The sequence below is a fragment of the Dryas octopetala genome, chromosome 4 (genome assembly GCF_963921425.1).
Source record: "Dryas octopetala chromosome 4, drDryOcto1.1, whole genome shotgun sequence".
In the NCBI taxonomy this organism is placed as follows: domain Eukaryota; kingdom Viridiplantae; phylum Streptophyta; class Magnoliopsida; order Rosales; family Rosaceae; genus Dryas; species Dryas octopetala.
In genome coordinates, this window is record NC_141369.1 from 26,216,976 (window position 1) to 26,238,392 (window position 21,417).

Consider the following 21,417-nt stretch of genomic DNA (forward strand, 5'->3'; position numbering starts at 1 on the left):
CACATATATGCAAATTAATTTGTATAAACATATAATCTATATATTAATTAACACGACTCCTCATGCAAATATAAAATGACAAGCACGAGGTAATTAATAATTGGCAATTTGTATAGGTAGGGAGGGTGAAGTAAATTAGGGGTGCTACACTGTTGCACCGTACATGTCTTGTGATTAATTTACTAACTTAGCTATGTCATGACATTAATTTTAACATAAAAATTTGCTACCTTAAAAGTTTGTTACTCAAATTTCTTCTCTCTCTAATTTGAAAGTAATAAACTGCACTAAGATAAATGAGCGAGCCACTTAGCCGCCACTTAGCCTTCACCATGTTGACGCACACCTCTCTACCGTCTACACCATCAAGCAAAGCCTCCAATAGCATTAAACTGACGTGAGCTCATTGAAATTTCCTCTACCCTTTCTAAATATTGCTGATTGTTGCTCCTAATGAATATAGGAATAATCAGTACGTTTAGAGATTATTCACACAAGCTTTGCGGGCCCATGCGATACTTTCTTTGCTAATTCTTTCTTGGTTCCACACGTGACTTCTTCAAACATTCATGGACTTTAAATTTCCTTTATTTTCTTCTATTTCCCTCGCATAACGGCATAAGCAATAAAATGATTGTCACAGAATAAATAAAAATAATATCAGGTTTTTTCTTAAAATTCAAAAGGTTCTGTGACAATAGAAAAATAAGATTAATAAACTTTAGAGGTATTACCAGAAGTTTCCTTTGTGCTACATTAATTTGATCATGTATGAAGGTGTAATATGTAAGAAATAAAATAAATTGAAGAAAAGTAACAAGGCAACATCGTTTTCCAATTGAGGGTAATTCCGTCCTTTGGGTAGGTAGAGAGAGACAAATGGATTGGTTTGTCTGCATTTGAAGCAAAAAGCCCCATATAAACCCCTGTCCACTCTCCACTCTCTGAGTCTCTGCAACTACACCACTACTCCTCCAAGTCCAAGAATATAACAAACAATGGCAGAGCCATCCATGTATCATGATTTCCTAAACCAACCACCTCCTTCTTCTTCGACGTCAAAACCCAAAAAAAGGTCCCAAAATCCCACTAGTTCCTCTCGGGTGTTCCCCTGCCTTTACTGCCGTCGAAAATTCAGCAGCTCTCAAGCTCTTGGAGGCCATCAGAACGCTCACAAGCGCGAGCGAGCCGCCGCTCGCAGAGGCCTCTACTCGTCTCTGTCACAGTCTGAGTCTCCAAATGACTATGTTGGTCGCCTCCAGCCCCAGCTGCAGCCACCGCCTGCGCCACCCGCACCCATCTTCATGGATCACCAGTACTGCCTCCACCCCAATAACCACTTCTTCGCCTCCACTCCCTCTCTTCCTCTTCACCCTTATGCCGCTTCCACTCCACAAACTCTCTCACCAACCACCACCGATGCTGCTGACCAACTGGACCTCACCCTCCGCTTATAAGCAACCTCTCTCTCTCTCTCTCTCGCTACCTGGCTCTGTGCTCACTCCACTCTCTCTGTCAAAGCCTCCTCTTTTCTTTAATTTTTACTTTTCAAATTTACTTCTTTTGTTTTTGTTGGAGTAGTGTTTTAAACTGGGGTTTCAAGGTTGGAACTTGAAAGTTGAAAGTGATCGAAAATGGAGATTGCTCGTCTTTTAGAGGGTACAAATTTGGGTACCAGTTGTTATAGAGATGAAAAAAGAGATTTTTTACATCGATCAAAGCTTTTAGATATATGGTTGTGTTGATGGGTTCAGTTTCAATGTTTGTTGAGAGCTTGATGATTTGTTCTTTTACATACATTTTAATTCAGGATATATGGATCATTATGCTTTCAATGACATAACTTTATTCGCATTTCATCCATTTTTGTTTAACTCTCTCTCTGTGACTGATCTCTGTGTGTGTGTACGGTGCGGATGTATGTTGGTATGTCAGAATACTGTCGCAATTAACATTAGGCATGTTACATGTATGTATGCATGCATGCATGCCATGCCATGTAATGAACGGGATGGCTGGATGATGTTGATGTTGATGTATGCATGAGATGATTTGATATTGTTCCGAAAATACCCTTTTGAATTCTGATCCTCGGGACTGTAATAAGCGGCGGGATTCCGGTGGCCAAGCTCGGAAAATCCTATATCCTCCTTGTTTTTGGAGTACTGGCATTCATAAATTTTCATTAATCCCATTTTTATTCTTTTCTTTCTTTGTTTTATGGGTACAGAAGATAGAATATTGCACAGCTTATGAGCTTATCTGAATGAATTAGCATTGCTCCATTGTTGATTGGAAAAGGGGGATTTTTTTTTTTTTTCTATTTGATGGGATTTTATTTTATTTATTTCTTTTTTCTGAAGGAGGGGGGTGGGGGAATGTGGATTGGGTTGTGCATCACTGAATCCGAAATAATGAATTATCAGAGATGAGAGATGATAATGAGAGATTGAGAGCACGATGTATAGGACGGCACATTGGTTTTGGGCACAATGGTCTATGACCCAAATAATCCCTACCCTTCCCAAAAATCTTGATTTTAAAGATATTGTGTTGAACGGCAATTATATATTTATATCTGATTTTACTAATTTTTGTTGGCCAGATTTGATATCTGATTGATTTATCGTATATTCGTATGTTGAATGGATGTGTTTGGTGGGAATGACTGAGTGAGACTAAGAGCCTAGCTAGCTAGGGCACTAGGTGATAGCGTTTCCTATGTTCTTTGGCTCTACAACACACAGATCAACATCCCAAAAGGGAGAAAAGGTTAAATTGGACAAAATTTGCATAAAGTTCATAGTTTCATGCACACAAGTTCAGTTCTCTCTTCAACTTGCTTTCTTTCCCTCTCTCTGTGTGTTTATCTAGTTCTTGATAAGTTGAAGCTCCCCTTTGTCTATTTTCATTTTCAGTTCATTTATTACCATGCGGGGAATTACAAATCACATGTTGCAAAGATGACCTCTTTCCAAGATAATTGGCCTGAATGAAGTATTTTTCAAAGAAAGAAACCCCGGATTCTGATATTTAATTTCGAATATGGCATATTCTTCATCGTCTTGTGTTGTGCTTTTTCTGTATTAATGCGAATTAACAAATTAAAATGAACTAGAAGTCTAGAACTGTCATGTGCTGTGAGCTTCACCAATGAACTATAACTATCGTGTACTGGTGCATCGAAGGCCTGCATATAATATGATGTATTATTAGTAGATCGATCAAAGTTCAAATGTAGGGACTTCAGATGCAAAGCCATGTCGGGCCTGGTATTGTAGCCGAGACAAGAGGCTTCTATAAGGATCATTTTCTCTTTTCTCCCTCAAATAAGCAAGGCATTTCTCAACCTCTGACTTCACTTGCAGATACAATTCATGAGATTTCTCCCTGTCTCGTAATTCATGCTTCCTCCCTTCACATCACAATATAACACATACAATACAATTCAAGTTAAACAAGTTTTGCACAAACAATTAATTCAAGACACATAAGTAAATACATATGTATGTACTTTCAAGGAAAGCACATACCTTCTGTTTCAATTGGTTTCCCAAAATAATAATAAAACCGGCCAGGAATTTTTGGTATAATTCCTGGTAAGTGTACATCTTGGTTAGCTACCTCCCCACCCATGCCATCCCTATGATCAAAAAGATTACATCAATATTCAAAGAGATGATGACTCTAGGAAAGAGCATGGAAATAAGGATGACCTGAAAAATGTATAACCATACGTTATACAAAGATAGAGGGAGGGATCTATAGAAATTAAAAAAAAAAAAACTCAGACCTAAACCATACCTCACTTTCCCAGCCTCTTCTGTCAATTCCTGTATCATTGCCTTCAATAAAGGAACTTTCATCTGGTCTTCATAATCAAAAACTAACTGATAACAATGAAAACACAATAGTTATACTAGCAACAATGAGTGGCAATCACTTATTCACAAGAGAACAGAGATAACTCAAAACAGGCCAGTGTGGAAAATGTGGAACAGAAAATAAGCAGGGCAAGCAGAGTACCCATGTATAAGGTATGGTTTTGGAGCTTTTAATTCCTATAAATTACAACTTATTCAATAATAATTTATTGGTTTTCATCTGTTTGATTTTTCACAAAAAAAATTCCCACACTTACATGTCTGACATCAGTCGGGAAAAAGAGTTCACCTTTGTTTACTACATAATATGGCAAGGAACTAGAAAGTATGCCTTCTCTGTTACAATAATCGATCACAAAGCGATTGCTTTCTAACATGTGTTGCTAATAACTCTTTCATTCCAAACATACGCAGTCTTACTCTCACACATAAATATATACACATCAAATGTAACATAAATGACAGCTTACCAATACGTGTATGTGTCCACCTGTGTGTATACAATCTATAACACAAAACATAATGACAAGCCATGCACATTTATGGACGCATGCTGATACACTCACACACTCCAATCCTGTACAACATTAATTTAGATATAGCACCCACTCCAAGCTCATAAAACTTATGTATATATTAAATAAAAGGAAGGAGAAGATTTATATGATAACGATTAACAAGAAAGATAAAATAAGGTTTTCAGCCTTACTTCACCAACATCATCTTCTCCAACAGCACCAAAAGGTATGATTTTGGCTCCAAATCTAGCTGCCATCCTCACAAACTCCGACTGTTCTGGCCAGAATAACTTATATTCTTCCCCCTGGAAAGTATGAGTTCAGTTTTACAGAAGTGGTCCACTACAACATTTGAATTCTAGGTTTATCCAATCTTCCCAGAAAACAGATTATTACACCACACAACACCAAGGTAAACATACATAAATGCTTAAATTAATTCAATATGCTTCTACGACTACATAATTGCTATCAATGGAGCAGTAGAAAACATGCACATAATTAAGAGGGATTAGCCCAATCTATGAAATGTAGATTCATTCAGAAAAAGACAGGTTGTTAGAAACTCTTAATAAGAAAAAAAAAAAAAAAAGGGTAAAGCTAATACAGTAGAAGGACGGGTTCTGTCATAAGGTTTTTTATGATTCCAGAATTTTCTCCTTCATGTTTAGGAAAGGACAGATGACTAGCGTCTATTTCATTATCCTTTCCCTTTTAGAAGACTTTATTATTTTAAGGCAAGGTACCTTCTAGGACACAAGGCAAGCTATGAAACCTCATACCTCATACCTCATACCATCAATTGTAACTCACAACTGTTAAAATAGTTACTCAAATTCTGAAGTGCAGGGCAAACTGAACATTAAGTCAATTTGTTACCTTCCGGTGAAGAGCCTCGCGCATTCCACCCGGATAGAGTAGGACATGAGACTTTGAAGAGAGGAGTTTGTAAAAGTATTTTCCTGAGACAGGAACTGCACCCACAAGTCTGAAATCGTCATATGCTGATAAATCAGGTAACCATCCTTCTCTCTGTTTGATAAACATCATTGGATGTGCTATTCCTCGCAAATGGATATTTCTTTGTGCCAACAACTGGGTTACCAGGGGAACCAATTCAAATCCCAGTAGCATATGATAACCAATAAACAATACAGGACCCTCTGAAGGAATCCCGGCAAGGCCCCTCATGATCTTCCCGTCTGCTAAAGTTGAGAGCATCACTGGGCCAGTGGCAAAGGAAACCCATCTACACATTAATGATACTCATGAGAAATTAATACCAAGGCATTAACAGTTGGCCTGAAAAGGGTGGGGGGAGGGGGGTTGAAGTAAGCATATGCACCATTTCCAATTGCTCCTTTTTTCTCTGCTTTAATATAATGACACAGATGAATAAAGCTACGGTCTAGGATCAAACAATTAGGCCTCAGTAGACTATCAACTGACAAGCCCCATATCCACACATAATGGTGGGCCACTGATACACAAGGCACAATAGCAGAAACCAAAAATTGAAATTGTAACTTCTAGGGAACTATCACCCACCTGTTTGAATCAATTAAATTTTTCAATTCAGAAGGCGTTAGTGGTAGGTAATCTGAAACAAAGTCTAGGTGTTTTGAACGACGATAGAAACCAGCGCCCTTGATGACAGTTACCAAATCAAAATCATCCTCCTGCCATGGATTGGAAGAACAATATGTATCAAAGTGGAAACTGACAAAATGATTTAAGTGAATTTCACAGTAATCTCAGTGTGAAATGGTTTTTTTTTTTTTTTTTTCCATTAATGAAAGTTGAATAATTACTCTAATTTAACGACCCTAGGTAACTAACTCTATTATTTCAATTCTCATGGTGATGCTGGGTTACTAAACTTGGTCAAGTAACAGAAAGAAAATATTCATTTATTTTAAGAGGCTTCTACTAGACTACTAGCACAAATAAGACGCACCCACACAAGCACATAGATCATCCTACCAAGAAGAGGAAATGGCCGCAGTTATCAAATCTACGAATCTCACACTTTGCAAGTAGGTGTCGGAGTCTTTCACCTTCCTCTTGACTAGGTAGCAAAGGATCCCTTCCACTAACAGACAAATAACACTGAAGTCAGCCCCATAATTCTAAAAAGTTGGCAAGCTAAAGCGGTAAAGTGGACTTGTCACATGTGATAAACATTGATTGGATGCATGAACGTACACAACTATTAGATCATTATTATTGAAATATGTTTCCAAGAACTCAAATTATACCTTCTTTACATGTTTAATTGCAAATTATTGGGTTTTGTTAATCATCATGAAAATTCCAACGATGGGTAATGCAAAACGAAAAATAATAATAATAGACCTGGAAAGTATCAGCGTTTGGGCTTTTATAGCATGGAGGCGTGAATTGGCATATGAAGAAGCTGATTTAATCATTTGTAGCTTCCAGAGAAATGTTTCTCTGGGTAAGATATCAGCAAGAACCTGTGACTTCAACTGTTAATTCTTTTTCACACGATTCAACCACACTTAATGAGAAATATTCAGCATCAACTAGGAATATTAGAAAACAAACAATCATATTTGAGCAACCTTCAAGCACAGTGCATTGATTTATACTAGTGATAATACAGAAGTAACAGAACTTTGAAATAAGTGTATAGACAGAATCTTATTTTTTTATTTTGATTTATATTGAAAAAAGTGTGCATACAACGACGTAAAGATTTGGATTGATTTAAGAAGACATAATCTTTGGCTTAAGGGTGCAATGCAACAGATGCTGAGAAGAATTAATGTATACACAGTATGCAGATATTTAACTTCTTCCAGGCGAGAGTAATGTTCCAAAGTTGTGTCTTACACTGAGGTAAGATGACGATGCAACAATACTGTGTGATAGCTTTTCAACTGTCTGAGGCAGAGGAAGTCCAAGTCCCTTCTCCAAACTACTTATCAACACACCTAAATGCATGCAAAAGAACTGCAGAAAATCAACAACATACTTTTGTAATATGCATAGGAACTTTAAAACAATAATTCACCATAACTGGGAGCAACAAATATAGATTACTCAAATCACAAATCAGTTCCTAATAAACTTTATATCAAATGGAATGACATTCTAATTCCAGGAGATCATTAAGCTCTTTAATCTCCAAAAACAAAAGAAACAACTCTCTTTTTTTAGTTATAGAACTAGATGTTTATAGATGCTCATCACTTATATGTCAACAGGTTCCTATCTAACCAGTTCCTATCTAACCAACCTAAGATGATAACAAACATTGACGAACATCTTTTCAAATGGAAATCACTTTTAGTCTGCGCACAGCATATCACCCTCCCCCAGGTCTCATAAAACATAGGTAAAGGATCGTGAGTTCTTGTATTGAACTTCATACTGTCATCTTTTGAGAAACAAATATGTGTACCAAGCGATAAGCAAAGTTAAAATTGGAAATGGAACAAGGAAAGCCAACCTGTCATTGAACTCAGTATATGAGGAAGGCTAAGATGAAGTGAGTCAGGCATGACCTGCAGTAGAGATATTACGGTTTGGAGTTGTGACTTGCTGAAGGATGTAGCTGCATATGAACATCAAGAAGGTGCAAAACAAAGTGAGAAAAAGCATCAATTTAGTACCCTCTGTTTTAAAGCTAATTTACTAGGGGTTCTTGGCTATAGTAAGCATTTTGCCTACATTAATATCGAAAATGCCATGCACGCAGCACTTCAGTTCTCGAGAAGTACATTTTTGAGATGTGGTCATGTCTCTCAGTAGCGGACCAATTAGTGAAAAGTCAATGACCCAATACAGTTAACCCATGGTTCTCCTAGTGCAGCACAGCACAATGTAATCTCCAAAATCCAACTTCCAGTATAACTCCATGTGGATAAATTCTTAGTTTTTAGAAAATATAAAGCATTCATAAGAATAAGGAAATCCCTGAAGCTTTAAACCTTCATTAAAATGACTTAACACTTAAGAGGAAGGAACATGGTACCTGGATTAGCCAAAATTAGAATAAGGTCGATATCAGGGTTAAGGGCTGCCACAGATAGCGCAAGGCATGCTCCGAGAGATTCTCCAACGAGATATATGGGCCTACTCGGTGAGCGATAATGCTCTGACCTAATTGTTCTTTCAACCAGCTTCACCAGGTCTGCCACATGGAAAATAATAAAAAGACCAAATTACATAGCAATCTATCTCTTTCATCCAAGAACATTTTGACATAGAAAAACAGAAACAATATGCACAATTTATCTTTAATCCTCGGCTGATTTTCATTGCAGACTAATATGAGGACTACCAGGTGAAGCAAACATTTTGTGCAACAGAAGATCATCAATGCCATATAAAACTACCTGTGATCGATGTATATAAGCATATCATAGAAAAGAAGGACAAACCTGTAAATGGTGTTCTATCCTTAACAGGAATATGCAAGCACCAGACATCGAATATCCTTCATACAGCAAGTAAAAAAAAAGTGTATATCAAAAAAAATTAGGCTGCGTAACCAATTAGATTCATTCTAGAAAGAGGACCTAAATTGTTTAGTTCAAAAAATTGGAAACAAAAAACAGTACATTCTGGGAAGCAGTCAAATTTGAGTTACAACATACTTTCCAAGTTTTTGTTGATGCATTATAACCCCCAGGCCTGTGCCATCAATTCCTGCATAATTCAGAATTGATAATAAGAATAATCGAAAAAATAAAGAGCAGAGAATAATATTAAAAATTTGAAATAAGATAATAGCTCAAATTAAAAAGAAAAAACTGAATTATTTATGGTGATGATTTGGATTTGAATAAAGGAAAAGATACTGGTAGGAACAAGGGAAACGTTGCAATCAAGCTTGTGCAGTAATTAGACACGTGTATGTGGATGGAGACTATAATTAAGGCGATAATTGAACAATCAAGAAAGCATTAAAGTCGTAATTGAAAGCTTAAAAGCGCTGACTAATCATTTCGTAGCTAACAAGTAAGCATGCGTTTGTACATTTGTAATGATGATGAAAGATAAAGTTGCATTAATTTACCAGGTAAAAAGAGAAGCAGAGGCGAATTGTTGGAGCGGGAGGTGCAGTGCAAAGGCGAGAACCAGCGAGGCGGTCCACCGTCCGATCTGAGGAAGAGCTTGGCTTGGTCAAAGAAATCCTTGGAGCTCATAGCCTCTTCCACATCCAACTCCTGGGGGTTTGCATAAGGCGGCCTCTGTTTCTGTGCAGCTGACGTGGTCGTATCAGCTTCCGAGGAGGAGGAGGAGGAGCTTGCCGTCCCGTTCTCTGAGAAACCACTTGTGCTGGTGAAGGTGGGAGTGTGCTCTGTGGAGACGGCTAGCTTCCGAAATGGAATCGTCGAGATCGGAGTTAACTTTGACTTTCCTCCGGAGGATGACGTCAGTTCCTGCCGGAAAATGGAGGGGAAACGGCAGGGAAGAAGACAAAGTCCGGTGGAAGCCATGGAATTCGAAAGCCTCGTGTAACAATTATTCTTCCATTAGAAATCAAGCAAAGCAATAAATTTATTTATTATTGTATTTTTTGGCTTTGGCTGGTTTGAAAAGTAATTTGCCACAACTCAGAAGCAGACATGGACACTTTGATTACTACAACTAGAAATCTCTAATCTGGAGTGGTGGAGTAGAGGTGGACTGATTGGTCCAAAATTCCGGAGATACGGAAGGAAGGGAGGGGGTAATGATACGGTGTGCTGCGCCTCTTTGTGTACCCGCTCATCCATCAATCATCCTCATTTTCCTGTGGGCTGTCCTAACTCATCGTTGTCGCTGTTTTTTTAATCCTCTTTCTAATTTTGTCCGTTGCAGTTTTCTACAACTAAGATATGACATGACATGACATGACCACACCATACATTATACACATTTTATTGAATTGTTGCCATGGCGGATGAGTCCTGATGAGTCATGGCCCATGCAGTATCTTCTACCTTGTGCTTGTCTGTCTTAAATATTTATTACCAAATTGAATTTCAACAACTCGATGGATCGACTCATTAAATTATAATGTGAAATGTACTATGTCATTTAACAAGGAAAATGAAATACTACAATAACCATTTTTGTTTCATATTCCTACTAAGTAAGTAAATAACACCTTAATTAGCAAAACAAAGACACCATTCTTAAAATTGATTAGGATAAAAGAAAGTAGCAAGACTTTTGTACAAATAGAAAACTACGAAATGATGATCATGCATGAAAACGACTCTGTTGCTTGGCTGGGTCCAAACAAATAAGTTAAAATCGACAAAAGTAGAAAACTAAAAGAGTTTGGCGCCCGTTTTTCGTTTTGGGGATGTAAGCACTTTTTAAGTGCAAACAAACGTGAGTCATGACTCATGAGGTTTGGTAGATGGACTCTTGAGTCTTGATGATTGATGAATCATGATCAGGTGAGAATGTGGCCTGAATATTTTTAAACAATCAAAATTGATTTGTTAGCCACACAAGAAAAGTCTTCCCAGCTTTTACAGAATTTAAGGCGGCCTATAATGCTGTTTTGGACCAACTGAAGGAGGAAAAAAAAATTAGAATTTAATCATACATTCATACATTCCTTGTAATTAACTATAAACCTTGACAATTAACAACTAGTATAATAGATACTAGGACCCTAGTGGTCGGACTGCCCGCAAATTTTGGAGATAGATTGTTTATTCATTTAATAGATTGATGCTTACCAAAAAATTAATTAGCGTGACCTTATAATAAACACCTTAAGCAGTAAATCTTAAACACCATTTTAATAAATAGTTCTTCTAAAAGACTAAAACATTGATCAAGTTTTGTTGGTGACTTGTTTTCATCACTCTGCTTATATCATCTTTTTATTTTTCTTTTGTTATTTTCTTGAAGCTAAATTAAGTGTCAATGGGGCAAGAGAGTTGCTAATCCCTCGTTGGCTGTTTGTGAATATATATAGTAAGGTGAGAGTCACACTCATAGGGTCAGAGTGGACTTCCACCACTCCACCATGCTTAAATTGCTTAATGAGTAACTACTCAACAACCCGCCCCATGCTATGAATAAAAGAAGAAAAAAATTAGAAATAAGGGGATCAAAGATTTGACATGTCTTTATGGCCAATATGTATTTCACACTATTAAGGTACTCGATCAATAGATACTTTTGGGGACTTGACACTTTCGTTAAATAGATGGACATAAGTTAGATTAAGAATTCATTAGACACGAAATAAAAATTTAAATACTCAATTGAATCAAATATAAAGTTTGAGTACAAAATTGAAATATGAATTAAAGTTTGGTACCAAAAATGAAAAAAAAAATAAAGAAAGCAAAACAAAAAGAGTTGGATCTTGCCTCCTGGGGAGTTCAAACCTTGTGCTGACTGTTGAGTGAACCCGTCAAGCAACTGTTGTGGATTTTGGTTTGGGCCCTTTGTTAGGATGAAACCTTTTTTTCTTCCTTCTGGTCAGTACTGGATTAGCCCATATAAAATAAAAGCCTGATTCAGTCATTCTGGATTTTCAAAGAAGTGAGGCCCAATCCTGTCCATGCGAGGCAGGAGAACAATAAATGACAGACGTGGAATATAATGCCATGCATGTGTAAATTGTTAGGATCACAACTCACAAGCTGTGAAGCTCCTCCTCATCTTTGACTAATTGGTGAAGGAACTTTTTTTTTTTTGGCCACTTTAATTGGTGAAGGAACTTAATTATTACTTATGCGCATCATTCTCCTAATTAGTCAAAGAAACTGCTTTCGAAAAGCAAAGGGCAATATGCTTTGACTTGGTTCTCAATCTCTGGGCCTCCCCAAGGGATTGGTCGTTTTGTGGTTGAAGACATCATTGGTGGAAGGTTGCGTAGTGTAGGGTAGTTTAGGTTGCTTGTGTTTGGGCCTTGGGCCTTGGGCCCCATTTTGTAACAAAAAATAAAGGTTCAAGTTCATTTTTGCCCATGAATTATAAGGTCTATTTCAAATGGCTCCATGTACTATCAAATGTTTCAAATGAATCCATAAACTAAACGAAATTATACAAAATAGCCCATCTGTCAAATATTATAGGGGTAATTTTGTCATTTCATCAATTAACAATATTTAATTATTATTTAAATAACCAAATTAATATAACTAAAATAATTATATAAAAAAACCCACCCCAGCCCATTCCCGCACCCCTGCCACCCAAGTCGGCGCCGGCATGGCCAAGGTGACAACCCCAGCCCGTTCCCCCACCCCCGCCACCCAAGTCGGCGCCTGCATGGCCATGCCGACAACCCCAGCGCGTTCCCCCACCCCCGCCACCCAGCCCCTCCCTCCCCCGCCAACCTAAATCCTCCGTGAAGTCGAGCCCACGCCAAGGTTCGACCCGCTTTCCTCAGCCAGTCAGCCATCGTACATTTCATACTCGCTTTCCCCCACCACCTAGCCCTATCCACCCCGCCAACCCAGCCCCTCCTTTCCCCCCACCACTCCACCTGCCCTCATCCCCGCCACTCCCCCCACCCACCTGCGCCACCCCCTTCACCCCAACCCCACCATCCCCCCACTCCACCACCCTCCTACTGCCGACAACAACCCCACCATTCCCGCACATTCCATGCCGACGCTGTCGTCGTCGGTTTCAGAGTCCGACATGTTGTTTTGGTCGAGGAAGGAGTGGAGGAGGTTGGTGAAGACGTAGGGGTGGAGGTCGCCAAGCCAGAGGAAGGGCTTCTCGAGAGGAGTGCGCCAGTCGGGGTGGAGGAGCTGAGCGACGGCGACGACGTCGTTTGAGGCGGCGAGGTCGAGCGCGTCGTAGTAGGATTAGAAGTGGCGGTAGAGGTTGCGGTTGTGGCTGGCGTGGGGGTGGGGGTGGGGGAAGTGGCTGGGGTTATTGCGAGAGAGAGAGAGAGAGAGAGAGAGAGAGAGAGAGAGGCTAGGTAGCGGGGGTGGAGGGGGAACGGGCTGGGTGGCGGGGTGGGGGAACGAGCTGGGGTGGGTTTTTTTATAATTATTTTAGTTATATTAAGTTTGGTTAGTTAAATAATAATTAAATATTGTTAATTGATGAAATGACAAAATTACCCCTTTAATATTTAACAAATGGGCTATTTTGTATACTTTCGTTTAGTTTATGGGTTCATTTGAAACATTTGATAGTACATAGAGCCATTTGAAATATGCCCTATAGTTCATGGGCAAAAATGAACTTGAACCAAAAATAAAAGGCAAAGGGAAACATCAGTAGCCATACATTAGTTTGGATTAATTTTAATCAAACCTAATGCCAGTACGCAACTTTAATTTTGTAAGAAACCTGTTGTTACTAATTTTTTAATTAAAGGAGGTCGCTCAAAATCAATTCAATAAAAATCTAACGTCACTAGTGTGTATGTCTGCTAAGTTTTAACCGCAGTACACAACAAAGTGGTAGTGGTGGAATGACCTGCTGCTTACAGGTTACAACTAACAAGTAACAGTGGTTTGGTAGCTGATCTTGTAATTTATTGTACTTGACTTGGTGACCTTGTAAATTGCAATAAATTAAAGCAACCCACAAGGCCACAAGTAAGTAGAAGCAGGCAGCGATTTAATAGGATGGATTGAAACAAGTTAATAGTTAAATAAATGGTTTGGTTGGGGAACTGAGTGATCTATTTCACTACTGACTACTCCACCAGCAAAGTCCAAAATCTTGGGTACGCGTAGGACAGGGTTTTTCCTTTCTCAGAATTGGGTCTTTATTTAGACAGAAGACTCATTTATGAATGCCCTTCTTTCTCCGTCCGAGTTAGGTTGGACTCACTTATTACTCTTAAATCCCGACTGGATTTTCTCCTGCTGTGTTTTTGACAAGTGCCCATATTCCCATTTGGTCTTTTGATTTCTCAAATCTGCTCAAGATTCTTTGCATTTTCTGCTCTGATTTTCCGGTTGGCTGGTTTTGTTTTGCATTCAACTATAAACTATTCATTGGAAACCAAAACAATCCATCCAATAGCAATGGCGTCAGAGAAAAGCTCCGATGCTGTGCTCCAAGTCCAAGTCACATCTTTAGACCTTGCCATTCCCATACGGCGGAGGATTTTCTTCATGGCTCAACTCGCTCTCAGAATGGCAGTCATTGTCTTCACATCCGTCGCAATCTCTGTTACAGTCACCAACGCCCAATCTGTCGTCGTATTTGGATTCAAGTTCGAAGCACACTTTACTTACTCAACTGCCTTCAAGTAAACACAGATCCCATACTGCTCTCAAAAGGGGGCAAATTTTGAATCAATGTTGCGTTACAAATGAACCCTTTTGAGTTTTTGGTATGATTTGCTTTTGGGTTGGGTTGTGTTGTTACAGGTTCTTGGTTGCTGCTGATGCTGTGGTGTGTGGCTTCTCAGCACTGTCATCGATCTTCATATACTTCTTCTTATGCCGTTCAGCGTCACAGCTCAAGAATTATTTCTTTCTATTCTTGCATGACACGGTACGGATTGATTACAGCCTAAACTCCAAGTGTTGATCTTCTTACGAAAAAAAAACAAATGGTTTTCATGATTCATCATTGTAAGAATTATATATAATTTATGGGAATAAAATTGCAGGTGATGATGGTGTTGATCATATCTGGATGTGCAGCTGCGACTGCAATTGGTTACGTGGGACGGTATGGAGAAAAGCATATGACTTGGCAGCCCACATGCGGTTATGTCTCCAAGTTCTGCCACAAAATGTCAATCTCTCTTGGGTTTTCTTACCTGTCTTTCTTTGCCTACTTGGTTCTCACTGTCATGTCTGCTCACAGTCTCATGCCTCGCCCTATTCAATGAATGAATTCATCAATTCCATACAAGAAGATGTTAAAAAAAGACAGCAAATCTGAGAATAGTGGGGGTAATATTCAATGTAATTGCCATGGAATCAAAGACAGGATTGTTGGGGTTTCTGCGTATCTGATGTTTCTGTCTTAATTTGTTCTTAGTGTTTGAAACTTTGAATATGCAAACTTGTGCTGCTGCACACTAATTTTTTTTTAAGTTCAGTTTCCGAATTCCCTGTGTAAAAATTATGATTAACAGAATTTCCCATTTGTATTTCTTATTTGTATGTATCAAGTTGACTCCTCGGGGATTGTAGTTATATATGGTATGGCTTCTTTGGATTAGGAAATGTTGCAGTTGCACTAACCTTTGCCTTTTGGGAGCTTCCAGGGGCATTCTGTGAGACCCCTTTACCAATTTAGGCTGCTGTAAATGTTAATATTCTTACTACCATTACCATTGATCTTTACCTTAGAAGAAATATACATCCTAGTCCTGCAGGCTGCTGCAGTTCCTGCTAATTCACAATCCAGCAATGCATAAACTAAAAACAATGGCATGTGATAATTTCTTTTTCAAGTTTTATGAGAGGATATCGATTAGTGTTGATGACAAGTATTTTCGGAAGATTATTTGCGAAGGAAAAGTGGGCGAATTTCTAAATCCGTAGGTACATAGATGACAGTTTCTTTCTTATGTCTAATTAACTACTTGCCTAACAAAAGTCTGACCTATTTAATTCAATATACTTCTAGTTGTGCTGACTAACTGCGTGGACCAGACCATCCAGTGCAATGCAAGCGTAGCTAAAGGGATATAAATGTGCATATCTAAACATGTTTATTGTTTTTTGGTGCTATGCCGGGCCTAATATCTAAACATGTTTATTGGATTAGATGTAGACCATCCATCAGCATCCCCCAACGTAGGATGCCTTTACACGAAAAAAACAAACATATTCCTTTTCTGGCTGGTCAGCATTCATTATATGTCTTAAAATTTCAACTTCTATTTGAATAAAGTCAATTTACACTTTGAATTCGGAGGAGGTCCGTAAACTTGATAGTAAGCCAGGAGTTCCCTAATGAAGGGTACCAGGAATGATGGCTGCAGAACTATGAGCAATAGATCATACTAGTCATTCCATGGAAATTTCCCACTTAGGTCTCATCATTTCTAGAAGTATGATCATATATTAAACCAGACAATACTGTTATACATAGATATGGTTAAGTAAAATTCAGAGCAACACTGTAACTCGTTGCTTGCTGTTCTGTAGTGATTTTTGAACTTTGTGTAAAATCACTAACAAGTTTAGTGGACAAAAGGTATCACTCAGTTTCAGTCTCATCTTCACAATCTTTAAGGTTTTGGCCTTGATTATCCCACTTTTTGCAATCCCAAGCTGGATCAATTTCAGGTAGTTGATAGTCATCAGGTCTTAATGACAGTTGAAATTCTGGTAGGTCAGGCAATGTTTGGAGAACCCTGCACCATTACAAGATATTGTTAAAGTAGTAATTTGATTTATCATGAATGTCCCATCTTGTAGGGAATAATATATCCAGGAGAGGAGATGAAATACTCATATGAACTCAGATAAAAAAGAAGGATAGGAAATGAATCCCCTTACTTCTCTTGTTCTAAGAGGTAGCCATACATCTGAAATTTCCTTGCCGCAACTTCAGGAATTTTCTGATGCAAATGCTTCATAGCTCCCCAGAGCGGAGGAGCCCTTGAATTAAAAAGAACCAAAAAAAACAATCAATGACAATAAGACAAGGGAGAAGACTCTGATGCATTACATTATATATAAATACTCGAATATATATATATATATATATATATATCAACCTGGTAACTGGAGCTGCAAGGCAAAAGGTTAAGCAAGCCTTCTTGCTCTCTGATAGAAGTTCTTCTGCGGCAAGAAAACAACATACAGCACTAACATGGCAGGATGGTTCATTACCCTTGTCAAGGATCAGACCATTGTAGTAGTATGCTGCAGCCTGGTAATATCAAAAAGCAAATGTATGATGCATACAGCCTGGTATTATAAACGGTATGCAGAAAGGAGAATAATTTGGTAATCAACTTTTAATTTCAATTGCATTCAAACCTTTGCCTCAAGATATTTCCATTTGATGAACCAGATATGCTTCTTTGCATACCCATTGTCGATGTCACATCCTGACAAGTATTGATAAGCCTGATCAAAAACAGGAGAAACACACTTAATAGAAACCCAAGAAATGGATACAGTTTGTGAAGGTCAATACCTAAAAAAACAGCCATGAAAAATTAGAACATGAATACAGACCTGGCTAAAATAGCTCAACTGTTCGCATGCCAATCTTCTTTTAACTGATAAAGTGGCCTTCTGACAGTCAACAGCTAAACCAAGCTGAATTTCTGTACCCTGAATTTTTCATCAAGATGAGTATCTTTTTGTTAAAACAAAAATTTCTAGATAATATAAAGATGAAGTACATTAAACATCTACTAACTTAGGGATTAAAAGGTTTCCCATTTTGAGGGGGGTGACTTATTGTGTCTAGTCATTGTGCTCATAGGGTAATAGTGGGTGAAAACAATGACTACAGAGAAAGTATCAAAAGTTCAAAACAGAGCAAATTAATTGTCGAGACTTTGAGAAGACTAGTTATCTGGCCCTTATGGACTATTATTTATTTCAAGTTTCTCCTCTAAGCCCCAATTGAAATCTATAGCCCATGTCAATAACAAGGACAACAACATTAGGGGCAGTGATCTTAAGTGAGAGAGTACCTGGCCCAGAGTTTGAAAGGAGATGGCCTCCAATACACTGTCCTGCAAATCTTTTGGCAACTTTTTCCTGGGTTCACATATGATGTTATAGGGTAAAATGTTGGCACCAAACTGTCTAAATCCCTCAAGACCAAACGAAAAGAAGTGTCTAAATCCAAAATTTGATGTATCTGCCAACATACTTGATTTCAGGTGGTAAGTGAACAAGAGCATCACGGACACAGAATTCCAAGTACGCCGATGCCCTAAGCAATAAGCCGACAGCATCTCTCTTGGAATCTAGAAGAAGAAGAAGAGATTGTACACGGTTAATGCACATATAAAGCCTATAACTGAAAAATGAATACATAAAAGGCATATAGGCAAAACTACGAACCTGAAGATACAGTCCTTATACCAGAACCAGAGTGGTCGTATGGGATCATCAATGTGTCAGCCTCAGACAATGTAAGCATAGCCATCAGGTGAACAACAGATAGTACCTCAAACCAGGAGTTTGCTACACAGGCTTCCTGCTTATCATCATATTTCAGAGTGATCAGTCAATTACATCACAATAAATAATCAAAAGGGTTATCCGATCCTTGTTAGAAATAAGTTTTTGATCATAGTCTTACCTGTTTTCCATCCTCCAAACTTTTCCACTTGAACTCAACCAATTCTTCAAGACCATATTCTGTTGTTATAGATGCAAATTAGCATTTATTTGTGACAGAGAAAAAGGGAAGGGGAGGGGGTGAAGGGAACTTTCAAACCTTTCTTAGTGAGCCCAATTAAAACAGACAAGTAGTCCTCCAGTGCTCGCCGCAGCTCAGGAATAGCAGATCCATCTGCAAGAAAGAAACAACTCCAATTCTCAAGTCCCAATATCCCAATAGCATGCCTTTCCTACATTTTCCCCAGAAACCAAACACAAGACAAAGAATTAAGAAAGAATAGTAGTTAGGTACGTAACAAGAACAGACCAGTGTCCTCTGCCACTAAGACAATCTGACTCCGAAGCGAGGACAATCTGTCAACAAGATCTTTTGGAACTAGCTCTCTGAGGCGCCTTTGAAGATCAGATTGTGCAGGAATTCGCGTTGCTGGGACAAAGACCACGACTTCGGGGACACTCAACTTCTTCTTTCTTCCAACAGCAAATACAGAAGAAGCGCACCCCATTTTGTTTGGTGGGAATTATTGGTTTCAAACATAACAATAACATCCTACACAAACCATTCATCCAACTCTATGTTTTAGTCCCATCAAAGGCAATTGAATTGTAAAATTAAGATGGAAGATTAAAGAATGAGAGCTAAACAAGAAATGGGATTGAAGAAAGGAGAACAAATAGGCATAATTGAAGCATATGACAACCAAAGAATGCTAGATTTCAGCTCTAGTGAAGTGAACTGGATGAGAGATCAGAGATGGATTAGAAAAGGAAACATTTAATAAAATTAAGCAGTATACAAGAAGTAAATTATAGCGACAGTATATATAAGTGAATAAATACCTTCTACAGGTAGATTGACATTGAATTAACCCAAAACATGCACATGTTGATGAATGAATAAGAAGTGAGAGAGAGTAGAAAAACAGAGCATGAATAAAAAATAAAAGAGAAACTAAAATGACTTACTGGGTACAGAGAGGAGAGGGCAGTGAGAGAGGTGTGAAGGTTCGAGGGTGCATGAGCCATATCAGAGAGAGAGACACAGAGAGAATCCGGGATTAGGAAGCTCAGTCACCAAGACATGATTCACATGGCGTAGACGTAGATTTCTTAATTCTCTGCTTTGTTAAAGGAACCCTTTGAAATCAACTTGGGGTGTGGGGCCGGGAAATGCACGTGCCTCTAAACCCAAAAGGAACCGTTGAAATTCATGTAGAGAAATCATTTGTTTAATCAATCCAGGTGGAGGATAAGTTCTTTCTTAACGATATCTTGGCACGTGAGCATGTGGCTTTCGAACTAAGGTAATCAGATGCCCAGGTGGGGACCACCTCGTATTGGACCAGTTGACAACTGGCTTCGTATCTATGGCCCGCCGACATACCATCATTTTTCCTGTACATTCTTAGCCCTTGGATCTGCCAGGTCATGCTCCGGTAAAAAGGGTAGAAATCTGCAAATCACTTTTCGGATTTAACTCTTCAGCTTTACTCCATAATAATACACTACTTGTTGACTAAAAAACAAAATAGACTACTTACATTATATAGTTTTTTTTGGTAATTTATATTGTATTATATAGTTGATAGTAAAAATGATTACAAATACGACAATAAATTTCGTTTTGTGTTTGCTATTAGAAAATAAAATTCATTACTAACTATGCTATAAAAATACCTTCGTTGTTTTTTTGGTTGTAACGAGTCGTTGATTTAAAAGTTGAAAATAGGGTAGAGGCCTCCTGGACCTCCTGGCAATGAATAAGGCCTCCTTTTCGGATCTAACGGGTAATACTTTTGTGTATATATGTGTTGATACATATATATGTATGTGTTCATACATATATATGAATGTGAGAGGAAGGTAGGGCATGCATGGAGGCTGATTATATATAGATCTGCGACATATCCCCATATGGCAGATGTGTTAGGTTTCCAATAAAATGAAATGTATTATAACAATCTTCCTTCCTTCCTAGATTGCCAGATACTGAGATCCATCCATCATGTTACCAAGGACTTTAATGGAAATTGATGGACACATACACCACACCTACACCACAGCCTGGTTTGCAGTTGCAGATCAGCCACAGCATATTTACATAAACAAATCCTCTTAAAATCTGACAAAACCACACAATTGTTCAAATTATTATCAACAGTCAACCATTGGTTGCCAATGCCATCAGGTCCATCGATCACCATCGATTATTCGATTTTTTTTGTCAATCACTATTCATTATTCACTACTCACTAGTCACTACTCACTTGTATAACTCAATTAGCCTATAAACAATTTAATTAAGAGTGTCTATCGTTTTCTTGCAGACACTTAATTACATATTCTTCTCCTGGGAGTCTGGGACCATGCATTGGAAAATCAGTAATTAATTTCTTAACCGTGAACTGAATATTAGCTAGCTAGACATGCAGGGTACGTATAATAACTACTTTTCTGAACACCAGATATATTCTCAAGGGGCTTAGAGACTCAGAATTCTTAAAACATTGATGGTAGGAGAAGCCACCAGGTACAGCAAATTGACCACTGACAGACACAACTATATAGTAATTAATATATACATATATAAAATTAGACTTAAGTTGTGATAAATCAATGCCATGCATGGTTCTGTTGATGAATCCACACCAATTAATATAAATGAAATTGAGTGTAGTAAGTAGTGGGAGTATATATATTATATATATATATGTATGTATAGATATACATGTATAATGAGGGTGATGTATCACACGTGGGATTCACTCTAAATTGTAG

General features: G+C 38.2%; 4 protein-coding genes across 6 annotated transcripts; 2 read left to right on the plus strand and 2 right to left on the minus strand.

Annotated features, from left to right (window-relative positions):
• Nucleotides 1-998: 998 nt before the first annotated feature.
• KNU (C2H2 and C2HC zinc fingers superfamily protein) lies at nt 999-1,457 on the plus strand. Its single transcript, XM_086241058.1, has one exon. It carries the CDS (start codon nt 999-1,001, stop codon nt 1,455-1,457), a length of 459 nt encoding a protein of 152 aa, XP_086097184.1.
• A 1,536-nt stretch (nt 1,458-2,993) lies between these two features.
• LOC147288986 (phytyl ester synthase 2, chloroplastic-like) lies at nt 2,994-10,102 on the minus strand. Its single transcript, XM_086240593.1, has 14 exons — nt 9,450-10,102; nt 9,028-9,079; nt 8,812-8,867; nt 8,403-8,561; nt 7,878-7,982; nt 7,259-7,359; nt 6,758-6,879; nt 6,386-6,494; nt 5,951-6,081; nt 5,282-5,651; nt 4,594-4,707; nt 3,805-3,890; nt 3,534-3,643; nt 2,994-3,415 (listed from the first exon to the last, which is right to left on the minus strand). Exons 1-14 carry the CDS (start codon nt 9,871-9,873, stop codon nt 3,225-3,227), a joined length of 2,130 nt encoding a protein of 709 aa, XP_086096719.1. The 5' UTR covers nt 9,874-10,102; the 3' UTR covers nt 2,994-3,224.
• A 4,010-nt stretch (nt 10,103-14,112) lies between these two features.
• On the plus strand, nt 14,113-15,491 carry LOC147288987 (CASP-like protein 1F2). Its single transcript, XM_086242319.1, has 3 exons — nt 14,113-14,612; nt 14,734-14,860; nt 14,979-15,491. Exons 1-3 carry the CDS (start codon nt 14,386-14,388, stop codon nt 15,201-15,203), a joined length of 579 nt encoding a protein of 192 aa, XP_086098445.1. The 5' UTR covers nt 14,113-14,385; the 3' UTR covers nt 15,204-15,491.
• A 705-nt stretch (nt 15,492-16,196) lies between these two features.
• Nucleotides 16,197-19,729, minus strand: LOC147288988 (Endosomal targeting BRO1-like domain-containing protein). 3 transcript variants are annotated; one of them, XM_086241583.1, is made up of 12 exons: nt 19,606-19,729; nt 18,947-19,189; nt 18,737-18,811; nt 18,599-18,657; nt 18,358-18,493; nt 18,164-18,260; nt 17,982-18,048; nt 17,515-17,613; nt 17,314-17,403; nt 17,049-17,203; nt 16,828-16,929; nt 16,197-16,682 (listed from the first exon to the last, which is right to left on the minus strand). In XM_086241583.1, the coding sequence occupies exons 2-12, from the start codon at nt 19,143-19,145 to the stop codon at nt 16,526-16,528; spliced, it is 1,236 nt and encodes a 411-aa protein (XP_086097709.1). In that variant the 5' UTR covers nt 19,146-19,189; nt 19,606-19,729; the 3' UTR covers nt 16,197-16,525. The 3 variants fall into 3 exon arrangements, with proteins under 3 accessions (XP_086097709.1, XP_086097710.1, XP_086097708.1); XM_086241584.1 differs by lacking the exon at nt 19,606-19,729 and adding an exon at nt 19,480-19,501; XM_086241582.1 differs by lacking the exon at nt 19,606-19,729 and having other exon boundaries at nt 16,198-16,682; nt 18,947-19,451.
• Nucleotides 19,730-21,417: the final 1,688 nt, after the last annotated feature.